At 36.1% G+C, this 20,411-nt stretch overlaps 1 protein-coding gene across 1 annotated transcript in view; it reads right to left on the bottom strand.

The window, feature by feature from the left end:
* The window catches only part of WDR72 (WD repeat domain 72), a 220,854-nt gene that overhangs the window by 62,040 nt on the left and 138,403 nt on the right, over window positions 1-20,411 (bottom strand). Inside the window, exon 18 of the mRNA XM_055319623.1 lies at window positions 19,936-20,137. Coding sequence (XP_055175598.1) covers window positions 19,936-20,137 — 202 coding nt within the window. The remainder of the gene's footprint in view (window positions 1-19,935; window positions 20,138-20,411) is intronic.

Raw genomic sequence — 20,411 nt, 5'->3', positions numbered from 1 at the left:
ATGTGGTAAATTCCAGGAAAAATAGTTCCAGGAAAGGATGTTTATCCTCACAGTTGCCATCTGTATATGATTTCTTTTTCTTTTTTTTTTTGTATATGATTTCTTAATGAGAAATAATTTCTTTTCTTTGGTTGTCAGGACAAACTTCAAAGACTACATTAAGTGAAAATGAGAATCCTAGGTTTGTTTCTGAATTTTTGAAGCCCTTACTGACCTTTTTATTTGTCCACTAATGTTAACATTGGCTTTAGGTTTTAGAATAACCCAGTTATTTTGGAAAGAATGGGATATTTCCTTTTTTTTTTTTTTTTTTTTAGAATGGGATATTTCCTACTCAGATGTGTGGTAGTAATTTCTAGAGACTGCTTTATTCGAGTGATTTGATTCTGAGTGGCCAACATTTTTAAAAAAACACAAAAACTATTTACTTAATTTTCCACAATGTTATTGCTTTTATTTTTAATTTATAAATATATTTTTAAAAAATAAAAATAGTCCACTTCTACCATAAATTTTAGTGGGCATCTGCGTCCAAAATATCTGAATTTTTGGCTCTAGAAATATAGTATTTGTGGTTTTAAATGCATATTATAATTCTTAGAATTTCTAGAATTTTCACATTGGCTTACCAAATATTTTTGAGAATCTCTTGGATGCCTTGCACTGACCTAAATATTGAAAATATAATGGTGAGCAAGTTCCACATATACTTTTCCCATTATGGAGCTCACAGTCTCATGGGCAGTAGACAAGAAGCCAGGCAATGACAATTACAGGGCAGTCAGTGTGGTGGTATTTGAAATATAGTGCAGGCCACCTAACCTATTTTAGGGAAAGCGAAAGGGCATCACAGAGAAGATAATATTCCATTTGAAACATGAAGTTCTCAGGCAAAAGTGGGGGGAAAGGTTTTCAGGCAAGGGGTGTGGATTCCACGAGCCTGTCTTTTTCATTGTATCTTCAGAGCCTTGCTTACTACTTGACTCATGAGAGGCACTCAAAAATTTTTAAATAAATAAATGAGTGGTGGAATAGCATGTGTGAAGGATGAGAGCCAAGTCGGGACAGGTCCTTTAGAGGAACTGAAAGGATTTGGTGTGCTAATTTGTAGAGTTCAAGGTTGGTGTGAGTACGCAAGATGGGACTAGAGAGGTGTACAGTGGCCAGGTAAAAATGATTCTTGTGAGTCATTTAAATAACATGCACTTTAACCTAGAGAAAAGGGAAGTCACGTGAGCTTAAAGAATTTTTTTAAATACTACAATAAAGTTTTATTTTATTTATTTATTTATTTTTACAATAAAATTTTAAAAATAATTAAATAAATCTTTATTTTCTTCATAAGAACTTGACCTTTGGTTAACTCTAAGCTGGATTCCCTTGGGAACTTAATAAAGGCAGAATGTTAACTACATCTCAGGGTGACATTATTGATAGTAAAAATGGCCTCTTATTGGTAAATTCTATCTGGACCACAAGGAACTCTACATGAACCATAAAAATGTTAATTATCATAGCTTGAGGCTTCCCTGTGAGTGGACCTAGCAAGCCATGCCTACAGAATTGTTGCCAGAGTTATAAGGCTGTTCTACAAGGTGACTCCCACAGCTAAGCTGCTAGACAGCTATAGGGACTCCCAGATGAGCAAGGCCCACTGCTGCCCTATAGACACCTGTGGCTCCCAGTCTTTGTCTCTCCCTCTCAGTAGACAGGGAGAGGTGTGCTGCGTGGTCCTGTTGTAAGTCTGAATGTTCCGTTGAACCTAAAGAAGAAAGAGGGTACTGCACCACTGAAGGGTTGTAGAAGAGTCATTATGAACAAATTTGTTTTCATAGGATTGCTTTAGCTGTTGAAAGCAACTGCCTCTGGCTCAGGTTGTGATCCCGGGGTCCTGGGATCGAGTCCTACATTACCTGCTTCTACCTCTGCCTGTGTCTCTGCCTCTCTCTCTGTCTCTCATGAATAAATAAATAACATCTTAAAAAAAAAAAAAAAAGAATACCTTGACCAAAATCAGTAAGTCTTGCTGGAATAGTCTTGCTATAAGAAGGGGGAAAAGAGAAAGGTACCCTCCTTGTAAGTTTCAGCTAGACTTTGAGGCTCTAAAGCCCATCAATTGAGACTTATAGGAATGCAAACTGGTTTCCATATCTTTTTGTGTGTGGCTCCTCTGCCACTTACTGGAGAAACATTAAATCTGATGGGAAAACAAGAACAACCAGAAGGAAAGGGAAAATACTAAATGGCACATTTAAAAAAAATCAGCAAATATTGCAGAGTTAGGTTAGAATACTGTCTCACTCCATAACTAGCTGTATGACTTTAAGTCACTGGGCCTCTTTGACTTCAGGTTTCTAGGCAGAAAAACAAGGGATTAGATTCAGTGACTTACAAAGGCTCTTGACTTGAAGGTCCTGGGAGTCTTACTGTCTGAACACCACCCATGTGGCAAGTACTATACAATCTCTAACCTCCCAACTTCCCCCAATAAATACAATGAAAATCAAGTAAATACCAAATGCTTATAACAGAAAGATCAAAGAGTAGGGGCCAACAGCTGCAGTCAGTCCTCTTCCCAAGATGGAACTGAAGACTTATTTTTCTACACCTAAATTTCACCCTGGATAGCATGATGATCACATCTAGAACTGAAACACTTTATTATGTGCTTTAGATTCCTCAGGTTGTGGGGGCTATGGTAGGCTCTGACAAACCAACCTAGGCTGAGATAAGCCCAAGCTCACTGCCCAGTGTCCAGGGTACGTATTGCAACATTTGTTCATCAGAAACTCTCAGTAACTGATAGAACTAATAGGGACAGTTAATAACTTAGCATGACTGTGCTCTTCAACCATCTTGAAGAAAGACATAAAAACCCAGTAAAATTTAAGCCTGACATCTAAAACAAAGTGATACAAAGTGAAAATAATTAATTTTAAAAAGCACATCTCCAAGAGATCTAAGCACTCCCATATTTTAAGGGGACACTAAATGTACTGACTTATAGTTATGTGACATTAAAAATGCAAGAGAAACCTTCGTTTTTACAAAAAGTTTCAAATTAGGAATTTTAGTGAAAAGCATTGCGTGTACTTCTAGGAAATCTCATCATGATCTCAGTGTAATAGCCATTTGTAAAAGAGCCCTGAACTGAGTCCATGCCAGGGAGCATTATTGGAAAATGGCCCGCTCTGACGACTTCCTGGAATTCCACTCTGTGCAAGTCAGCAGCTAGCTTAGCACCAGCTGGGCACTAAACTGTGGCACGGGCAAGTGTAAGGGTGCACTCCAAGGGGACATGGTGTGTGATTTATATAGCTTGAGTGTTGAAACAAGGCAGCTAGACAACAGTTCAGGCTATTCAAATCACAGGATCAGCCTTCTTTAGTTTTAACAAAACATACAGTTAAACAAGGCCATTAAAAAAAATAGAACAGAGATAACTGCGCAAATATTTGTTATAGTTGCCACGATGCAATGTACCAGGTGTATGGTGTGAAGAAATGATACAGCCTCTCCTCATGATGCTGTCCAGCAGTTTCCAACCTACATTGCATGGAATCTCATCATTTCTCAGAGGGAATTACCGAATCATCTGATTCAAACTTTTTAAAAAGATACTCTAGATGTTGTTAAAGAACTGTGAATTTAAAAAGACAAATTTTTACACTAATTTTTAATAAACTTGGAAACTATAAACACATTGACTTGTGCTGCCAAATAACTGTTGTATGCAGATCCAAGGTTAATCTCTGTACTTAAACATATAAACGTATCATTGATAAAAGAGGCTGTGTTTCAATGTTAGTAGCAGGCAGTTTTACTCATGTAAAAATACAGTAACAAGTGCTATTCTGCTTACCAGGGTGAATCATCAGTTTTTTCACTGTAGTATATCCAAAGCAATATACCAAATGAATTGGATGGCAAGACCAAAATTTTATATGACTGTCATCCATCTGTCTTAATTTCAAATCTCATAATTCACTGAAATATCATTGAACAAAGTGTTTAACTTTGTAATATGTAAATTATTATAAATTAAACTAGTAAGATATGATTTGTCTATTTGATTGATTGCTTCATTTTTTAAAAAAGCTCTAGATTTAAAAAAGCTTAGAAAAGTCTTAAAACACAAATTCATATTTTTTATCTATTAACAAAAAGAAACAAGTCATTGGTAAAAATCTTTACATATGTTCATACTTACATATGAGACAGAAATTATTGGTGAAGCTTGACTTTATTTTTCTAATAATTTACAAATTTTCAATTATAAAGATGAAAAGAACCCAATTTACTTAATAGTGTAGAAACTATTTTGTAGTAACTTTCTGATATTTAAGAAACTATGTATATGGGGAGAACATGTATTTCTTTCTCTAAGAATCAAAAATGAAAAATTTTGCACTGTTTTAAAAAAGCACTTCACACTAGGAAAAGTCTATGAAGGCTTACTTGACTTTTTCCATTTCTGTTTGATAAAAGGAATTAATAATTTTGGATTACCGCTACACATTAGAAGCATAGTTTTAAAATATTAAAATTTATAATTATGGCTTGTAAATTTGGAGAAATGAAGACAGCATGGAGAGGATGGGGAAAAATGAGACCATATGCAATACAACTAGGAAGGGAAACCTGCCAATTGTAATAAATAAGATGACTTATGATGCCTTCACCCTCTTCATATAGTTATAACTGAAGCTTCTCAGTGCTTTATACCATTAGTCACTACTTAGCAGTTTCATTTTTACATTTTTTTCAGTACCTTTTACACTTATGATTTATGCCTACAGAATAACTACAGAAACCATACATCCCTTACATACAGATTCCAGAAGAAGACAGAACTCAGCTAAGTAAACTTGTAAATCCCATTCTGTAATGGTGTTATAAGACACATGGTTTTCCAGTAAGACATACTCCTGTAGCTTCACTTTTCACCTATGGACTTCTTTCAGGGCGGTGCTGCTTTCTTAAACTATATCATGGTGGAATCTTATCCTTTATAATGTTTTGGAGAAAGCTGAGGGTGGCGCCTGCACAATTTGATTTGGTGTAAAAATACACACCAAATCTGATTTCTGTTACATTAAGGCATTCTCTGACAAAATACACAGAACAAGAAATGAAGTGAATTGTGTTTTAGAAATATCTTGCAAGCTTGTTTCCCTGAATACCTGACCACTAATTTAAAAAAATGGATCAAAACCCATTTTAATTGAATATTTAATAGATGATTTAATGGTCAAGTTAAGATACATCTTAAATGCTAAATATAAAAATGATTTGTGTTTGCTTACTGGAAATATTTGTAATACAAGTGAACATATATAATAAACCAATATTTAAAGCAAATTTACTATGGAAGAAATGAAATGACTGTCTTCAATTTATAAACATACATTCATCAACCTATATTTTTGACTAATAGTTGGCTTTTATAATATGAATATCATAACAGTGGATTACCATTAACAGTAGAAATAATTTAACTCATTTTTAAAAATGTGTAATATATTTTCCTTTAAAATGAGCCATTGGAACTATAAAAATGGTAATATCCTCCTAGGGAAAGGCCTGAATTAAGCTAGAGGGAACCATATCAATTTTCATAAATAAATGAGCTTACTCTTTTGTGAATTCCATCCTCTACATGATGCCCCAAGACATAGTATGACTTATAGGAAAGAATCTAAGATTTGCTCATAGGAGCGTGTGATCTGGTGTAAGTCCATTTTCTAATGAGTCATAACATAGCATAGGTACTTAAGTTTATCGTGCCCTGGTTTTTCTCTCATTGAAATGGGCAAAGTCTCCCTTCATTAGATATCTGCAAGGAGAAATAAAAATACACGGTAAAACCTTTTGAAAACAGTAAAGTGTTATTTAAGTACTAGAAAAGTCATGCTAATCATCTGGAAAGTAATTTACCTTTTTTTGTTGGTTCTGAAAATAATGTTTAAATAGATAATTTAGGGGTCTTGAAATGGCCATTTATTCATAGTAGAGTGTAAAGAGACTTTAGGTAATTTGGAGAGCTTGAAATGTGTGATCCCTAAGAAAATTCTAAAAACTCCTTTGTAGCTTTCAGCATTAAACCTAGACACATTATGGTATCTGAATACTACTATTACCTGGGGATTCCACCCTCCCCCCCCCAATATCTTTACTACAGAAAAAAAGAACAATTAAAACCTTTTACTCCCTTCCAGTATTATGAGAATAGACAAACATTAATGGGGATGTTACTGATTCACACAGGTGAGCAACCAAGGCTGTACTGCATTACAGGTATTTTGCCATTACCTTCTGAAACACTGTTTCATAGTGCAGGGGATGTCATATAAAAAATAAATGATACTTCCCAATCTCAGCAGTTTGAAAGAAACATAAATCAATGGCGTAAGGAAAGCAGGTGATGTAATGACTCTAGACTTAAGTAGATGGCTTGAAGAGATGGATCATGAAGCTTAACATTTGAAGTTATTCATTGGATATTAATATAAACACATGGAAAAGCACATTTCAAAGTTACCTTGCTTTGGTAAAATTCTATTCATTAAATCAAGAGTTTTTAAATGGTAAAGAGAAATAATATATCCTATTCCTGGAAACTGTCTAATAGCAAACACTTAATAAGCCTGGTCTTAATGTTTCAGTTAAGGATGTTTGTAGAAAAGGAGGTCAGTAATGTCTACATAAATCCATACACAAAAAAAGGGTAAAAAAAATGGATAGTGAAACCCAAACTTGTCAATAAATGGTAATGATAATGATACGAATGCATCCAAAGGAAATGAGAAATCAGACCAAATATTAATACATACAAGTTGGGAAAAAATTAAGAAGTGATCCAAGGAGGGTAGAGATTGAGATACTGATCATATATAAAAGAAGATAAATAAATTCAAATTAGCAACAAGAACCATAGCAACTGAGGAGGTGTTACGTGATCTGGACTGACAGATCCTGATTGACATTCGGTGTTTGGTCTAAAAGTAGGGAGGCAAAATTCCTCTCTCTATGTGAACGTATTCCCCATGTGAGACATGAAAGCACTAATATTCCATCTAAATAATCTAGCTTCAAAAACAGGCAATAAAAAAACCAACTAAGTAAGTTCTGCTTTACAAATAAAATACTAAACAAGTACTCTGTCAAGACTTGGACACAAGGGTTTCTTTCTATCTCCTGCTTTATCCATTCTCTACTTTGCACTGAGAGATGCCTCATTTCTCCTCTTAATTTTTAATAGTTCCCTTTATCTTACAGGAAAAAATCACCATACCATAACCTTTACATTCTAGATGCTGCATCTTTTGGATCCAGACTAGAGCATTCTCATTTCCTGTATCTTGCCCATACCAAATTCATCTCCATTTCCTGACCAGGCCATAAGAATCATTCCTTATCTCTTCTTATTAATCCTTTTGCCTGAAATATCCTTCTTTGCACCAAGCTCCTTCTCATTGGTGTTATTTGGATCCTTCCAGAAACAGACGTTAAGATGGAGTTAGAAGTGCAAAAGGTTTACTGGAGATTAACACTTGTGAAAGAAAAAAAAGCAAAAGTGTAATTGGATAAGTACCTCTCTACTCAGTATGCAGATCTGAGAGAGTCTCTCTCAGCCCCACGGAAACTCTAAAGCAAAAACTGACTGTTAGAAGAGGCTTGTATGGGCTAAAAGTAGCTAGGCCCTTGTACCACCATGTTGCCCAGCCATTTTTCCAAGAAGAGTATGACCTCGGGAGGGGTCCTGGAGGTGCCAAGAGCTGGAAGTTGTCAGCTAGCTACAGTCCTCACCGCTGGGCAAGTAGACCTTTTTAATAGAGTGATCTAAGCAGTGCACCAGTCCATGTCTGCCACACCATGCCACACTACGGTTTTCCAAAGCACATGCGAATGTCTAGTCCTGTGCAAAACCTACAAAAAGTCATCCTCAGGTGGCTCTCCATGCTTGCACAACAATGGGAACTTTAGTATCTTATACTACATTGTGGTCTCATTATGTTCACAGGGCTCTGCCTTTTGAAAAATAGAATGCACAGCATCTATCAAATAAAATATTCAAAAGAGGCAGAATAAGGGGCACCTGAGTGGTTCAACTGGTTAAGCATTTGCCTTTGGCTCAGGTAATGATCCCAGAGTCCTAGGATTGAACCCTGACAAGTGGAGAGCCTGGTCCTCCCTCCTGCTTGTGCTCTCTCTCTCAAATAAATAAATAAAGTCTTTAGGAAAAAAAAAAAAGAGGCAGAATGAATTGAGGAATACAAGGATGGACCTACCAGCTGGATGATTGATCAATACAATTGGTTATTTCCTACTCTGATGCAGAGACACCAAGGGAAATATCTTGCATAGGTCATGAGATATTATGAACATCTCAAAATATAATTTTAATATACTTTCAATACTAATTGTATGGATAAAATACATAAAAAATTAGCATGTTCTAAGCTAAGGTTTTGGAATTATGTCCCTAATCATTTAAATGAACGTATGTATCTCTTTTAAACCATTATTCTCATTTCCAGTTTTCTCAATTTACAGATGGGGGAAATAGTTCATTTATTTATTTATGTATTTATTTATTTATTTAATTTTTAATCTCTATATCCAACATGAGGCTCAAGCTCACAACTTCAAGATCAAGAGTCACCCACTCCATCAACTGAGCCAGTTAGGTGACCCTAGTTCATTTAATTTTTAAATCCTAAAATAAACTATGTTTACTCTGTATTTTAAAATAATAATTTCAATTGAAAATTTTGGATGTTTCTTTGATGACTTCCTCGGAGAATGCTTAGTAGCTCAGTAACACATATTCTTCATTTAATCAGACAACAAATGGACTCTATGCCAGGCCCAGAGCCAAGCTTGGAGGACACACCGATGAGAGTGAAATAATAGGACAAGAAGTCTTTTTTCTAATGGAGGAGACAGAACTGTAATCAGAGGATTTACCACACAGACTGGGAAGTGCTATGACTGAAGTATAAACGACATGGGTGGAGCACAAAGGAAGGAACAAACATTAGGGATCCAAGAAAGGAACTTCTCTAATTAGTTAGGGGTTACCTATTTGGTTTTATCTCCCTATGCACTTTTTTTTTTAAATAACTTTTTATTTACTTATGATAGTCACACACACACACACACACAGAGAGAGAGAGAGAGAGAGAGAGAGAGAGAGAGAGAGAGAGGCAGAGACACAGGCAGAGGGAGAAGCAGGCTCCATGCACCGGGAGCCCGACGTGGGATTCGATCCCGAGTCTTCAGGACTGTGCCCTGGGCCAAAGGCAGGCGCCAAACCGCTGCGCCACCCAGGGATCCCTCCACTATGCACTTTTACAAGAGGGGAGGTACAGAAGCAAGACTTCAGACTGTCCCCTAGGGGAATGCTCTAGGAACTGCTGAGCCAAGGAACATCTGGTTTCCCTGATGATTGTGGAGATGCTGGCATTTAATGGACAGGGACCAGAAATGCCAGAAGTCATGCAGAGCTTAGGACAGTCCTTCACAATGAAAAATTGTCCTGACATTTTACATGGTTTCCACATATTCCATTGGACGTTCATGAAACTGAAAGCCCTGTTTATCATCTCCTGAGCTCAGACTCTTAACTTTATTTTACACATAGAAATCTTTCGAAGTTTGTAATATATCCTGAATTTTCCAGGAAGGCCACTAACCCTGTATATCAAGAATGGCTAAATGTGGCGGCCACTCTTGTCCATATCTTTTTGTTGTTGTTGTTGTTGTTGTCCATATCTTTGCCAAGAAAATCCATCTGCAGAGCTATGTCACTGACACCACCACCACGCGGAGTCTGCATTAACAGCTTGGTGTCCTAGCGATCGGATGTGTGCTGGTCAGCATTTTTATTATATCTTTTAGTGTGGTCATGCCCAAGCTTTTACCTGTTGATACACATATTATTTTATCATAAATTACTTACTCTTTATTTTTTCTTTAAATTCTATATAAATTATATATGTGGAGAGGTTATATTACTTACAAACTTCATTTTAAGATTATAAGGGGGGGTGCAATCACATACTATTGGCTATGGACTCCATGCTAGGATTGAGAGAGTTGAAAACCACAATACTAAAATTGTGGTTAAAATTTAAAATTAAAATTCCAAGACCAACCTTACTCAGATGAAAATAAACCTAGGAGCCCTGAAAAGTATTCACCATTACTGTGCTCTTACATATATTCTGCTAAGGAGCACTTTTACAGTGCCCCCAGATTTTCAGGGCTGTCTGGCTGGAGGACAGTACATATGAAAAGCCCATGTTCACTTGTATTAGGTAAAAGAGAAAAAAAGAAAGGTAACAACTCTTTAAACTAACTGCCTTCATTTCTTGTAGCTTTTTCTCAGAGTTTGAAAATGAAGTACTCTGCCTTGTTGTTGGTTTATTTTTTGCTTTTTGAATTTTTGTTTGTTTGTTTTGTTTTGGGGTGTTTTTGCCTTCAAACATCTGACTATTAATTTTTTCCCGGTGGCTTTTTAGATAAAAATTACTCCTGAACTAAATAGATAAATTTGAAGAAATACCTCTGAATTAACACTTTAGAAAAAAAAGTCACCTCTTTAATGATCTTTTCCATTCTCTTCCTACCTACAGACTATTAACATATGATTTAGCATTTCTTCCATTCTGCCTAGACTAGTTCTTTAATATATGTCTGTCACTGTCATTCATCATTCATCTGCTCACTCAGGCAACAAACATTTAATGAGCACCCATCATGCCCCACGTGGTGCATTAGCAGCTAGGAGCACAAGATTAATAAGTTCCAACTTTTGCCCTCAAGGAGTTCAGAGAGGTGGGAAGTAAAGGCAAATAACAAACAATTAGAGTGCCAGATGATATACACCATTTTAGAAGGATATACAAGAAGTGTAAAAAGTAATGTAACTGAAAATTCCAGTACCTTCCATTGAACCTGAGACATAATAAGTGCTTAACAAGAGATTTTTTAAATTATCCAGATGGTTCCAAGAATGAAAATTGGGCAGATACATTGACGAGTTAAAATGGAAAAATAAGGCTCCTGCCAGCAAAGTGAATGACATTCTGATTGAATGGCATGAGGAGAGAAATGGATCATTTTTCCTTCAGCCAGCATTCTCTAGCAAGGTTGCCTTGGCATGTGCCAGGGACTGTGCTATCTGCTGAGAATACAGAGCTGACTAAATCCTTGTTTTGTTTTTATCTCAAGGAATTTAGTTGTACCAATTTTTTTTTTCCAGAACTAGGGATGCATATCTATATTAGCTAATGGGATTGAATTTGATGGAGGAACTAACAGCACACCAAGTTCCAGGCTCAGGGATGGAATCAATAGGGAGGAAGCTGACCCAGGTGAACAGGTTGTCAAAAGGCCTCTCACTTAGCAGCATAAGGACTACTGGCTACAAGAGATCAAGAGTGAGCCAGAAGTCCCAAGGGAGTCAGACAAGCCAGAACCCAGGGTGTGAATCCAAATACCAAGGAAAGAGTGTTTGAAGCAGCTCCTTAAATACTCCCATGGAGAACTGTAGCAGAATGAGGAACAAGTGAACACATTTCAAGTGAGGCTTGGGGCCCTCTAAAAACCTCAGACTGAAATCAGATCATGACAAAATGAGTAGTGGAGAGCCAAACAATTAACCATGAGGAAAGAGAAGTGTTCTGGGTGGTTACAAACTAGATTCATTCCTGTGTCTATTTTTAATTTCTTGTGAGCCTGCTGTGTATACCACTTGATCCAAGGATGGTGACGATTGGAAAACACAATTTCAGTGGGTATTCAAGCCTATGTATGGCCAGCTGCTAAAGAAATGCAATCAGCTGATTTTCCTTGTGTCCCTTTTCTCTTACTAATTAGGAGTTGGCTGAATCTTTAGTATATGGTATCCCATGGTCCATCCATTCATCCATCCACTCAATAAACACTTATTACCAGCTACTAGGTAAAGCATCATCCTAAGGGATGGGAGGAAAAAAGATAAATAGACCTGACCCTTGTCCTTGAGGGGTCACTGTTGGGAGGCCAGTCTGAGCTCAGAAGAACAATAGTACAAAACACATCGATTTCAGCGACAGAATCTAGATCACTTTTTCTTTGTCAATAAATTTAAATGGGTATGCAGACAATAATCAATAAAGTGGTGCCTGCACAACTGTTACCAAGGAAATATTTAACTCAATTCCTTGATGCTACCGTCTGTGTGCAGTCGGGCCAGGTTGGCATTCTGATTGCTCGTGAGGAAAAAAGACAATGAAATACTCTAGTTCATATGCCAAGATGAAAATCATCAATCTCAATCTCTGTGAAAGATGAAACTACTTTTGGAAAAAGAACAGTGAACTCTATCAGTCTTTCTAAGGCAATGCAATCTTGTAGATGATACAGAGAGGGCAGAGGCAGTGGAGAAGTTCAGAAGAATTTATATAGGGGAAAAGGGAAATGATGAAATTTCTCCATCAGTCTTACAGGAAGCTAAAAATAATACAGGACATATATTAAAATCCAAATGACAACTGTGTTTTTTGAAAGGTATGTAATATGTTCTAGGTCTAAATAACTGATTTGCTTATCATAAATAAATTCATCTTCATCTAACATATGAATACCTTGATCTTTCTGTAAGATTATGCAATTCAAATTGATCTATAAAAATAAAATTTTATATTTCCTCTTTTCTTCCCCTGCCAACCCAACCCAAACCCCCTTTGATATATATATATATAAAACCATTTTTTAAAAAAAAAAACTTTACTTTTAGGTAAAATCTACACCCAACATGGAGTTAAAACTCCCAACCCTGAGATCAAGATTCGCAGGCTCTACTGACTAGCCAGACAGGCACCCCTGGGTATGCTGAATCTTTTTTACTTCTAACATTTCTAGTTCCCAGGTGTGGAACTTTCTGTTTTTTAACCACTAGAACATATATATATATATATATATATATATATATATATATAAATTTAAATTCTAAATAAAAGGCTTTAGTATCAAGTACATCTTTAGTGGAATAGCTTATAGTGCCACACCCAAAGGTCAGTAGAAATTAGCTATTGGATATTTGTTTGATTTATTTCTTCATGAGAATCCTTCCCCTGTTGTTTTGCCAAGTATCTGGGTTCCTGCTGCCTTGTGACCCCCAACCTGGGTAATGCCTATCTCTGTAACTGTCATATAGGAAGCGCATAAACATTGGTAAATATTTGTTAAATTTAGAGATAGTGAAGGAGAATTGTGGTTAAGTGGGAGGCAATGCCCACTAGGGACAACAAACCCAAATTCTGAAGCCATACTGAATATTTTTGACTCCTGGTTCTGCTGTTTGTTGGTAATAAGACCTTAGGCAAGATACTTAACTTTTTTATATCTATTTTCTCATCCGGGAAATGCATATACAATACTACCTATTCCCATGGAATAAAGGATCAAATAATTTGAGGTATGTGAAGTACTTAGAACATACTAAGCCTGGAGCATCTGGGTGGCTCAGTTGGTTAAGTGTCTGACTTCAGCTCAGGTCATGATCTCAGGGTTCTGAGATGGAGCCTCTGTGCTTAGTGGGAGTCTGCTTCTCCCTCTGCCCCTCCCCAGGCTTGTGCATGCATTCTCTTTCTAACAAATAAATAAAATCTTTAAGGAAAGAAAACCATACTAAGCCACATTAGTGTTAACTGTTTTTTTTTAAGTTTTATTTATTTATTCATGAGAGACACAGAGAGAGAGAGAGGCAGAGACACAGGCAGAGGGAGAAGCAGGCTCCATCCATGCAGGTAGCCTGACATGAGACTGGATCCTAGGTCTCCAGGATCACGCCCTGGGCTAAAGGCGGTGCTAAACCGCTGAGCAGCCCCCCCCCCCCCCCCCCCGGGCTACCCTGTTAGCTGTTTTCTTGTCATTATTTTTATCCTTATTCTGGAAGGCTGAGGCTTAGGAAAGGAAGGGATTGGAGCAATGAGATTCAAAGAGGACACAGGTGTTTTCCAGAGAACAGATTAAAAGCCTATGGGTTTCTCTGTAATGTCCAGGTTCCTTATTCATTACATGTATTAATCAGATGATTCTTTTAATTTTTTTTTTTTATGTATTTATGACAGTCACAGAAAGAAAGAGAGAGAGAGAGGCAGAGACACAGGCAGAGAGAGAAGCAGGCTCCATGCACCGGGAGCCCGACGTGGGATTCGATCCCGAGTCTCCAGGATCGCGCCCCGGGCCAAAGGCAGGCGCCAAACCGCTGCGCCACCCAGGGATCCCTAATCAGATGATTCTTAGGAGAAGAAAAAGGCATAGGTGTCTTCCGTACTCTTAGCAAACAGTTATCTTCTCCCACTCCAACTTTTTCCTTGGCTAAATCATGTTCATCTTTTAGGTCTTGGATTAAGCAACTTTTTTTCTAAGAAGGCTTTATGACACATGCATAAACATATATAAACACACACACATACACACATACACATCTCCTGATGTAGCTTAAGGTAAGTTTGGCAATGCCATTTACATCTTCTTTGCTTAACCTTGCATTACCAGTCTTATCTTCAATCCATGATTTCTTGGCAAGAAATTTTTGTCCATTTTCTGATGGTTAGTTTAGTTAATACTAGAAAATAAAATCTGTAGGTCATCTAGACAGGGACAGTTGAACACAGCAGGGACAGCCTTCTGTTAAGTGGGTTTTCCACTCTTCTTTCAATATACCTAGAATACCATATGTGAGTGATACTGCACTGCTTGACGTAGGCATCAAGTCAGGGTACCAGGGTCAACCAATGTATCAAATCTTTTTTTGTTTGAAAAAATATAAGTATAAACTTTCATTATCTTAGTCATCCATATCTAATCTATCAACAAATACTGTAAGTTGAACCTTCAAAACACATTCAGAACCACCGTATTTTTTTCTAAGCTGCCATCATCTGGGTTAGCATAATGGCCTCCCCACTGGTCTCCTTGCTTCTATCCTTGGCCCCTGAACTGTAGGCAACATGATCTCATTCAAATATGTGCCCTTTGTTTGTTTAAACCGTCTTCTATCTTGCTCAGAGAGAAAGCCTAAGACCTTACTATGACACTCAAGGCTTTCAATGGTATGTCCCCCATTACTTTTCTGCTCCCATAAAGAAGAATTCATTGGCCTTCTTGTTTAGCCTGGAGAGCTCACAGAGGATGGAAGATGCATTTACTATAAAGACAGTCAAGAAAGCTTCCCAGTGAGGTAGTTTCAAAGCCTTTCCACCACTAGGCAGATATCCTTCTAAGAAACTCAACAGGCAGAGGAAGCCTGTCCTGATCCAGTCCTTCTGCTGATGGGTACCAGGACCAGAAAACTGTTCTGTTGAGTAGATGTTTATTTCATTTACTTACCGCAAATGCATGGTTTTATTTAAACAAAGAGCACATTTTCATTATTTAATTTTGTAGAGAAGTCTTTGAAAACGATGCATGTAATAAAGATTATTTGCAGTACCCATATTTGATGCATCATCTTCATGACTACACAGTTTAACGTGAATTTAAATTCAGCCAATAATTTCAAAGTGACAGTTTTATCTACAAAGCCTCCATTTCTATTTCAACCAATTTATTTAATGGAACAATTTAGAGCAGTTGTTTAAACTGATCCAAATCACACTCAAAAAAAAAAAAATAAAGGGAAATAACTTTCAAATGCATTTTAATAACAGAAACCACCGCTGTTTTTAAAACAATGAATCTGAGCTTCAAATGTGAATGTTAATTCTATAATTTCTTATTAAATAGATGAAGAAAGAGAGCAAATGTAACTGTTATAAAAATGTAAACTCAGATAAATTCCAGCACACATAAATTTCATGAAATACTGATACACAAATATTAAGACCTCAAATAAAATAAACGTGAAATGTAACAAGTGAAAACACCAAAAATAAATAAGATACAAAATTGTAAAGTTCAAATACACATTATACTTCAAATCTTACTTCACTTGATTTGCATTGCTTTCTAGATGCATCCCATGTTCAAATAGTCCAAGAAACCTGGTGATTTTCTTTATTATAAGGGTGGAGACGGCAATGATTGAACACTCTGCATTTTCTTTGATAATAGAAAGTATGATTTATGAGAGGAGAATAAAAATTTAAGAAAAACCACTCAATAAATTATTCAATTCTCAGATCATGCTGATTTAAAGTAAATTTCCTTCATGCTGCCAGTATGGAAAATGCAGTTTACTGGATTAGAACACAGAGTTTAAGAGAATATATGGGTTTGCCTCCCTGTTTTTTTTTTTTTAATTTTGTGACTCTAGACAAGGCACATCAACTCTTTTAAGCCCCACTTTATCCATTTTTGAAAAATGGGATAATAATAGAAACAATGTCTCAAAGTACAAGATATACACTACTAGTGGCATTGAAGATAGCGGACATAGGGATAGACTTTTTAAAAATACTATTTATTTTAATGTGTCTGAGACAGATACATAATTAGTATGTTAAAAAATGTACAGAGGTAATTTCTCAGGATAAGCCTGGGTAGCATATGGGAATCTCTTTTTCAGAGAGTAGTTCTTTAAAGTGCTCCTCTGAAGCTTCATTTCCATGAACACGGACATTTAAAAAACTGCAAAATGTTTACACAAATGACTCAAATGTTGGGCAGAAAGTCAGGGTTCATATGAATTATGCGAGAATTAAAGGGAAAAGTAAGATAACATTCATAAAGTACTTAGCATAGTTTTTGGAGTATATTAAGAGCACAATAATTGCCATCCTTATTATAATCTATTATAATCCTTATAATCTATTATAATCCTTATAATCTATTATTGCCATATTACTATAATGCAAATCAACCAAATGTACTCCACTCTAGCATAAAAGAAGCTTCTTAGTATCCACACATAATAAAGCCATCTATTACTTTCCAAACAATTTACTAATAAGATGCATTAAGAAACTAAGAAACCAAGGGGTGCTTGGGTTGGTTAAGCTTCCAACTCTTGATTTAGGGTCAGGTCATGAGATCCAGCCCAGCAGTGGGCTCCCCATTCAGCAGGAAGTCTACTTGAGATTCTCTCTCTCCCTCTGCCTCTCCCCTCCACCTCTCAGCCCTTGCAGTGTGCATCCATGCATACAATCTCTCTCAAATGAATAAACAAAATCTTCCAGAGAGAGAGAGAGAGAGAGAGAGAGAAGAAAGAAGCTAAGAAATCAAGAAAGAATAAAAGAAATTATGTTGGGGAAAGATGGGGGCAGGAGCTCACAGAGGACAAATGAGCAAGGATCTGAAAATAAAACAACATAAACCATTTGTCATAAGGATATTTGTTAATAGGTTGTAGTGACACTGGATCTAAGTAAATTTGCCTATAAACTTTGAGGAATAATCACACCTGGGTGAATAGTACCTACACCATCCCCTTAATCTTTGTGGGGTTTTTAATATATTTTTTAAGATTTTGTTTATTTATTCATGGGAGATACAGAGAGAAAGAGAGGCAGAGACACAGGCAGAGGGAGAAGCAGGCTCCATGCAGGGAGCTTGACGTGGGACTTGATCCCGGGTCTTCAGGATCACACCCTGGGCTGAAGGCAGCGCTCAACCACTGAGCACCGGGCTGCCCTCCCCTTAACCTTTGAATCAGGACATTTGAAATAAATAAAATCGCTTTTTTACTTATTTATTTATTTTAAATCTAACCAGTAATGCAGTACATACAGCTTAATAAAGGTACAAAACTTTCCTGTAATTTTACTAAATTTCTTTGGCTAGTTTAAAAAACAATTTTTGTTTGTTTGTTTGTTTTTTTCCAAATAAAGAGAAAGAAAGGCAATGTTAATATCTATTATAATAGTGCTTGGAAATTTTCCTTTTTAGTGCATGTTATGTGTTTCCACTTAATTGCAATTGCAGTTTGTATTTTCCAACAGGCAATATTTCCCACAAAAATATGTGCTCAGCATTTGTGAATGTTTCATTTCTTTTAAATAAAATATTCTAAATTTCATCCACCAATATATAAAGCAACTTTAATATCTTTGTATTCTAATGTTATCAACAATTAACGTTAATTTTCTTTTAATTATTGGCAAAGGTTCATTCAGTAATGATCCAAAGATAGTTAATATCTAACTTAAAATCCAAATGTCTTTAGTCATGACAACACCAAATTCCATAGTATATTTCTTATACCTGAAAATTAATTGGGAACAGAAGACAGCCCAATCTGGTGAAACTTCAAATAGTGGGTAAGCCACGTGATAGTGAAACTTATCAAAAGCTTCACCTTGATAACCCACCATGAATTTCTCACCCAGAAAAGATGGTTATGAGCCAAAGGATAAGGTATAAACTCAAGCTTAGGGATAAGGCATATAAATGCCACCTAATGACAGTTAACATATGATGAATGATATGAGCTGTCTTTGGGGAGCTGGAAGAAACATAATGATACTACAGGTGCCTCACCAAATGAATCAAGAACCCCCATGCACTTACTGAAAATTAATTTAAAAAAGGACATTTCTCTTCTGGCTTGAAAGGTGTAATACAACTACAATTATGTGATATGATCAAATGAGCTCCTTAAGTGGGTGGATTTACCAGATAATTAAAGCTAATTTCTGGACAAGAGACAAACAAATGACTTGAAATTGCCATTGAGCTTCATCAAATTGCTTATTGAATTTACCATCTTCAGTGACTTTCTTGGCATTAGGAAATATTCTATCTATTTTGATCTTTGGCTTTCGCTGAAGAAGGCTTTCCCTGTTACATATCCTTTTTCACTATTTAATGTAATAGATCTTTAAGAATATCCTTTTTCACTATTTAATGCTATCCCAATCAGTAATTTTATAAAAATAATAAGAAAAAGCTGTAATAGATCTTTAAGAATGACTCCTGTTCTATGACTCAACATTTTAAATATAGCAACATTTTTCTGAGTCCCAAATAAATAAAAAGAAAATCCCTTTCTGAGGGCTAAAGAAATATTTAATAATTTTTAACAACCTGGAACATGTAAATTTGTAACATGTTTCCCTGAAAAAAATATATATTTAATTATAAGTTAACTTGTTCATCAAAAGCTTACTGGTGAAGTTGAAAACTAAATTTGGGGGCAGCCTGGGTGGTTCACCGGTTTAGCGCAACGTTCAGTCCAGGGCGTGATCTTGGAGATGTGGGATTGAGTCCCACATTGGGCTCCCTGCATGGAGCCTACTTCTCCCTCTGCCTGTCTCTCTCTCTCTCTCTCTCTCTCTCTCTGTCTGTCTCTCTCTGTCTCTCATGAATAAATAAATAACATCTTTAAAAAAAAGAAAAATTTGTCTTATTTCTTTTTAACTATTTTTTTTTAAGTCACAGCTAATGGGCTCAAAAACCAATTAATGTTTTACAGCAGAAATTGAGATTCACTTGCTAGCCATGAACCATAAACATTATCATTATGAAGTTACAATGACAAAATTTGTTACAAAATCAAGTGGTCTACCTATAAATCAGTTTAATTTTAGTTTCTACTACATTTCTTATTTTTAGAAAAGAAAAAAAAAGCTGGCACACGGCTACTTTCAAGGTAATCAAGTGGAAAAAATTTAGGACCCATTATTATGAAGGTATTCTTAACATATGTCATTAAGCTATTAGTGTTAATCCTGTTTTCATTTTTAATTATTTAATTTGAAAATATTTCTATAAACAAATTCAATTTGTGTTCTAGAAAATATTTATTGATTATGATAGAATTTAGAAAAAATTTTTAGAAACTTGAAATTATCAGAAGAAACTGATAGGAGAATAGGTCAGAAACAGGACACTTGGCTCAGTTTTTGCAGAAATGATATATTGTGAACTCATATTCTGAACGCACTCTAAGTAGTTGAAAAAGTTCTGATGAAAGTGCATGCCAATAAATTTTGCACTTACTTTGCAGAGGCCAGGTGTCTGTAGCACACTGTAACTCTATCTTCTCCCCCTGGGTCCATTCTGTCTTCTGCAGGATCTGCCTCATCTCACAGTGAATGTCCTCTGTCATGGACACTGGTTGACTGCTGACTGGTGTCTTACTCAAGGTCTTCATATGCTGTTGAACTTCCGCCAAGAGAACAGCTTGTATTACTTCCGTTACCTATAAAGTTTTTTTTTTTTTTTAATGATTTTTTGTTAGTATTACTACAAATGCTTGGAGTCTTACATCAAAGTAAGAGCCTGGCATTTTCACTTAGTTTTCATAGAAAGTGGACCACTCCCTTCCACTAGAATTAGCATCTGAAACAATTGAAATGCAGATACTGAGCACTGGAACCCAAACCATTTCACACTGTTCTATTAACACTAGAGATTCTAAAAGGAAAGTTGAAAGGAGTCCTCAGTTTTCTTTAGGATTCTTTCTTCCCACCAGA

This window comes from Nyctereutes procyonoides, unplaced genomic scaffold, assembly GCF_905146905.1.
Source record: "Nyctereutes procyonoides isolate TBG_1078 unplaced genomic scaffold, NYPRO_anot_genome, whole genome shotgun sequence".
Taxonomy (NCBI): domain Eukaryota; kingdom Metazoa; phylum Chordata; class Mammalia; order Carnivora; family Canidae; genus Nyctereutes; species Nyctereutes procyonoides.
Note: the sequence above shows the minus strand (reverse complement) of the source record. Positions and strands in the feature narration are given on the sequence as shown.